The following is a 6,409-nucleotide window of genomic DNA, read 5'->3' on the forward strand; positions in this document are numbered from 1 at the left end:
ACAACTTTCAGGATTTCAGCTTTTATGGCAATCGCCTATAGAGGTTTAGAAAAGAATAGGAATGAAAGAGGATATGAGTAGAATGGTAGGAATGTTTCGGCCAGAGAAGAAAAGAAGGAGAAAAAGAAAATAGAAGAAGAGAGGAGAAGAGAAGGAAGAATTTGGCACTCAGAAGATCTAACTTTTTATTTTTCGGCTTTTAGCGACACTGAGAAGAGAATAGAATGAAAGTGAAGGCTCTAGGTGGCTAACCCTAATTCAGCAAAACAAAAAGAAAACAAAGCTTGCTCTAATGGCCATTCAGACCCACGCCCAACCTTCATAAAGCCCTAGCCAAATTTCCACTTAAGCTCTATCACATGCCCAGCATATGCATACAGCAATAAAAGTAACAACACGCTTACCTTGTGACTTGAACTCTGGCTCCCCCTAATCATCCACACGTCACTCCCCAAACACCTAGGTGGTGCCACATGCCACTTCACCATAGATCTTTTTGTGTCCTATTTTACCACCTCAATTTTAAAAGTCCATATCGCCAGAACCCTCTCTCTCCAAAATTAAAATTCAAGAATTGCCTCGAATTAAATTTACTCTTGGGCGTTTTAAAGGCCCACCAACATACTCAGACCCACACAGACAGTTGAAACACAGTATTTCTAAACTTCATTGAAAATTATAGAAATCCCAAAAATCCCGAAAATTGCGGCGTTACAATGCATGAGAATTATGATATGAAATGATAATGTCTTGAAAGAGTGTTGCATGATGAGCTCATTTATTCTTACTTGATGTATATGTAAACTTTGTGACTAACATGTTTGATTGGATGCATGTGTTTGGGCAATTTAGCCAAATGGATGGAAAACTTGTTATTGTATGCTTAGATTTAATAAACGGGATTGGCAAGTTTATTTTTCCCTATGTTATAGTGCTCGGAAGCTCGTGAAGGTTGGAGATCACTGGAGCATCGTCACACTATCAACTAGTCCTTTTGGTATTATTAGTAAAAATCATTTTGATATAATGGCATGTATAGGACAACTTGACCATTAGTAGCTTGATAATGATGTTTTGTAACCTAGCCATTGAAATGGCTAGCAATGGTTCATTTTGGTATTACTAAGTAGGTTATCATGATATAAATATGTGTTAAGTTGAATATATGTTATCAAAGGTTGTTATTGCCTAAGTTAATCCAAGGTAACTTTATAACCACATGTGCATATAATGATATGCCTTGTTGAATGATGAAGTTTGTGTAATTTGAATATTTAGAATGTCTAGTATTCGTTGAATGTTTCAAGTGCAGGTCTTGGGTGAAATTTTGGGTGAGAAATGAAGCTAGAAATGGATTTATTTTTTCCATATGGGCAGACATACGGGCGTGTGTCTAGACCTGTGTGACACACGGCCTGGTAACATGGGCATGTGGTTAGGCTGTGTGTCCCTTGCACCTTAATTTTGAAGAACAAAATGCTCAGCATTGGGCACACAGGAAAAAACACGGGCGTGTGTCTCAGCCGTGTGTGCCACACGGCCTAGAACACTGGTGTGTGTCTTGGCTGTGTGAAACTTGCACCTAATTTGGATTTGAATCAATTAACCACACGGCCTAGCACACGGGCATGTGGCATGGCCATGTGTGCAAGTCAGAGAGTTACACGGGTCAAATAGGGCCTCCAGCACGGGCATACCTCATGGTCACACTGGTGTGTCCTTAGACCACATGGGCGTGTGAGCCCTGCAACTTGGAAAAATTTTTGAAATGTTGCAAAAATTTTATAAGTTTTTGATCAAGTCCTAACTCGATTCAAATGCTTGTATTGGGCCTCGAGGGCCCAATCAATGGACGTTATGAATGATCTTGGTAAATTAATAGTCATTTACATAAGTTATTTGTCAATGTTTCTGAATGTTTTGGCAATGCTCTGTAACCCTGTTTCGGTAACGGATACGGGTTAGGGGTGTTACATTTAGTGGTATCAAAGCTATGGTTTAGCCGATTCTCAGATTTGACGTAGCGAACACGAGTTTAGATATACATGCCATTGTATAAATTGTGATAGTGTGATGACTCCTAATCATTTTAAATGTGTTTTTCATATAGTAATGTCATCCAATTGAGCTAAGGCTGAATCCGAGGAAGCTGAGAGCAATGCTTCAGCTTGAGTTCAAAGAGTTACGTTTGTGTCTAGTAGTGAAAGGCCTGTGTCTGAGGGCCGAAGTGAGGAGGCAAAACAAGCCTTCTTTAAAATGATGAATGAATGGTTTACAAAATACTTGAGAACAAACCCTACTATACAACAGCCTCCCCCACTTGTTTCCCAACCGATTCCTAAGGTACCACAGGGTCCTAAACCTGTTAGAATTGGTAAGCCTCAAATAGATAAAATCCGTAAACATGAGGCAGAAAAATTTAGAGCTACCGTAGATGTTGATCTAGAATGGGCTGAGTTTTGGGTAGAAAATTCTATTCGGGTTTTTGATAAATTATCTTGTACGCCTGCTGAATGTTTAAGATGTGCAGTATCTCTACAGAAAGATACAACTTACCATTGGTGGAATACCATAACTTCAGTGGCACCGAGAGAGAATGTTACATGGGAATTCTTCCAAGCTGAATTCAGGAAGAAGTATGTAAGCCAAAGATTCATGGATCAGAAAAAGAAAGAATTTCTAGAGCTCAAACAAGTAAATATGACTGTGTCTGAATATAAACGAGAATTTGTTTGACTGAGTAAGTATTCCAGAGAATGGGTTCTAACCAAGTCGGAGATGTGTAAACTCTTTGAAGAGGGCTTAACTGAGGATATCAAATTATTGATTGTAATTCTCGAAATAAGGGAATTTGCAGTGTTAGTTGATAGAGCACACAAAGCTGAGGAACTGAGTAAAGAAAAGAAACAAACCAAAAGAGAGGCTTGGGTTTCTAGAAAAAGAACTATGAGTAAGTCACAATCATTTGCTTCTAAGAAATTAAAGAAGTATTATGACAGTGTTACCACATCTACAGGATATTTTGGAAGAGAGCGAGCTCTCAACGTTCTAACCCGAGGTCTTCATCTCCATTTGTGACCAGTGTGGTTAGTGTTGGTAACCTCAAACCGAAATGTAAACATTGTAACAAATTTCATCATAGGGAATATCGGTCTAGAAGTGGAGCTTGTTTTGATGTGGTTCACTTGAGCATTTTCTCAGAGATTGTCCAGAAAGAGTTGAAAAGGAGATAGAACCAGCTCCAAAGCTAAGTAATCCTATCTCGAGGGGTAGATCACCCTGTTATCTCGATAATGTTAGTGGTAGTTGAGGTATTACCAAGGATACTACAGTTAGATCTTAGGCACGAGCACTTGCGAGGACATATGCTATTCGTGCTAGAGAAGATGCCTCTACACCTAACATCATTACTGGTACATTTTCTCTACTTGATACTGATATTACTGTATTGATTGGCCCTGGTTCCACACATTCATACATATGCATGAACCTATTGTCTATTAAAAATTTACCTATTGAATTCACTGAATTTCTGGTTAAAGTTTCAAACCTCTGGGCCAATGTGTTATGGTGGATGAAGTTTGTAAGAACTGTTTATTAATGGTAAAAGGCTATTATTTTTTGGCTGACTTGAAGCTATTACCATTTGACGAATTTAATGTGATTTTGGGATTGGATTAGTTAACCCGATATGATGCAGTGGTAAAATGTAAGTAGAAATATATTGTATTAAAATGTGAGAATGGTGAATTGCTTCATGTTGAATCTGATAAACTGGATGGATTACCTAATGTGATTTCAGCAATATTAGCAATATGTCAGAAAAGGTTATGACGCTTATCTCGCATATATGTTGGATACTAAAGTATCTGAGTTAAAGATTCAATAGTGCCAGTTGTATGTGAATTTCCTTATGTATTCCCAGAAGAATTACCTGGTTTACCACTAGATAGAGAAGTGGAATCCTTTATAGATCTTGTTCTAGGTACAACCCCTATATCTATAGCACCTTACAGAATGGTCCTACTGAATTAAAAGAGCTGAAAATACAGTTGCAAGAATTGATTGATAGAGGTTTTGCTCGACCTAGTTTTTCAACTTAGGGTGCATCGATTTTATTTGTAAAGAAGAAGGATGGATTGTTGAGGCTGTGCATTGATTACAGACAGCTCAACAAAGTTACAATAAAGAACAAGTATCCATTGCCTCGAATCGATGACTTGTTTTACCAGCTAAAATGTGCCACTGTATTTTCGAAGATTGAACTCCATTCTAGCTATTATCAACTACAGGTAAAGGAATCGGATGTACCAAATGCAACTTTTAGAACCAGGTATGACATTATGAGTTTCTTGTGATGCCATTTGCCTTGACAAATGCGCCTGCAGTGTTTATGGATAAACCATTATTTATACATATTTTTACCCCATGTTAAATGCATTTTATGGATGATTTCCCATTAGAATTGGTGAATTCGATGCTCCTAATGCTTTAATTTCATGTTTTATACTTAGGAGAGCATAGGAGAGCGAAAGGTTCGAAAAACGGGCCAAAAACAGAGAAAATGGGCCAAAGTACGACATTGACATAGCCTGGACTTCCTCACACGGGCAGCCCACATGGCCGTGTCAATTTGGCAGAATCGAAGCACGACTCACATGGGTGGAACACACGCCCGTGCCATTCTAACAGGCTCGAACACAGCCTAAAATAATCGCACACGGGTATGTCACACAGGAGTGTCCCTACCGAGCCCAAGTTGAGTCCAATTTGAAAAAGGCTAATTTTAAGGGCTCTTAGGCATTCTAAAGCCTATAAATACACCCTAGAGAAGGAAGGAGACACACAGAATAGAGAGTAAGGAATAACTCCAAGGAAGCCGATTGATTCATCTCAAAAGCTGGATTCATCATCAAAATTGAAGATCTCTCCTCAATTTTCCCTTCAAGAGTTTTGGGTTTTCTTTATGTTTTGTATTCTTTATTATTCTTAGATGTTTTCTTATCTAGTTATGAACTAAAACCCTTAAATACCTAAGGGGAATGAAACCTAAGACGAATCTTGTTATTATTTTCTGAATTGTATGATAAATAGTTAACTTGTTCTTAATTATGTGTTCTTAATTCTTGTTTTGATATCCCAGGATACTGATTCCAGATAAGCTCTTATTCAGAGGAGGAATAGACCCTATCTAAGAGTACATTTATCATAATTAAGCGGAGTTGTTTGCACGCCTAGACATAGGGTGACAAGATTTTGCTGGATTAAGGTGAAACCTAATAAGGGGATCCATAGATCGAGTTAATGCAACCCTAGGGTGTCAATTAGAGAAAGGTCATAATTATTTAATCTAGGGATTAGACGTTATTAGTCTTGAATAGGGATAATAACATAACTTAGGGATCTCTACAGAACAAGTAAAATGAATAAATCGTCTGATTCGGAGCCAGAATAACAAGTGCAGTCTAGGTGGATTTTTCCTTAGGTATTGTCTTAATTCAATCGATTTTCCCAAAGTAATTCCCCAATTCTATTCTCTATGAGTTCTTAGTTTAGATAATTAGTTAGTTAAAACAAAATCTCTTTATTCCTAGGCTAGATAATAAAAAGACAGTCATTACTAGTACTTTTAGTTCCTTTGGGTTCGATAATCCGGTCTTGCTAAAACTTTACTACTGTTCGATAGGTACACTTGCCTACATTGTGATAATAGTTAGTTTTAAGAATGATTAATTATAAATATTTAAAACCTATCACGAAATCATGCGATCAAGTTTTTGGTGCCGTTGCCGGGGAACTAAAATATTAGGAACACTCAATTTTTATTACTTTAGACATTTATTTTTCTTGCAATCTAATTTTAATTTTAATTTTATTCTAATTTACTAATTTTCTTTTTCTTTCTTCTGACAAGTTTCTATAGTTTATGACTAGAAGAAACCCGTCAGGACCACTACTTTTTGACAAAGAAATTGACCGCATAGTTAGCAGAAACCAAAGAGAAATAATGCGAAGCCTAAGATACACAGAGAACGAGCAAGAAAATGTACTCAACCCCCAACCGAAGGGATGGCTGAGAACCAAGACAATCAGTTACCTCCTGCAATTGTAGCTAATTAAAATCCTGCTCCATGCACTATGTATGATTATGCTAAACCTTCTTTAACAGGAACTGAATCAAGCATAGTTAGACCTGTTGTAACTGCAAATACTTTTGAACTGAAACCTAACACAATTCAAATGATACAACAATTTGTTCAGTTTGATGGTTTGCAGGATGAAGATCCCAATGCTCACTTAGCAAACTTTTTTGAACTATGCGATACATTTAAAATCAATGGCATTTCTGATGATGTCATACGTCTGCGGTTGTTTCCCTTTTCATTAAGGAACAAAGCTAAAACGGCTA

The 6,409-nt window shown here is 37.4% G+C and overlaps 1 protein-coding gene across 1 annotated transcript; it reads left to right on the forward strand.

Moving 5' to 3' along the window:
- Positions 1-2,259: 2,259 nt before the first annotated feature.
- Positions 2,260-2,736, forward strand: LOC107900099 (uncharacterized). Its single transcript, XM_016825805.1, has one exon. It carries the CDS (start codon positions 2,260-2,262, stop codon positions 2,734-2,736), a length of 477 nt encoding a protein of 158 aa, XP_016681294.1.
- The last annotated feature ends 3,673 nt before the right edge of the window (positions 2,737-6,409 follow it).

The sequence above is a fragment of the Gossypium hirsutum genome, unplaced genomic scaffold (genome assembly GCF_007990345.1).
Source record: "Gossypium hirsutum isolate 1008001.06 unplaced genomic scaffold, Gossypium_hirsutum_v2.1 scaffold_538, whole genome shotgun sequence".
Lineage (NCBI taxonomy): Eukaryota > Viridiplantae > Streptophyta > Magnoliopsida > Malvales > Malvaceae > Gossypium > Gossypium hirsutum.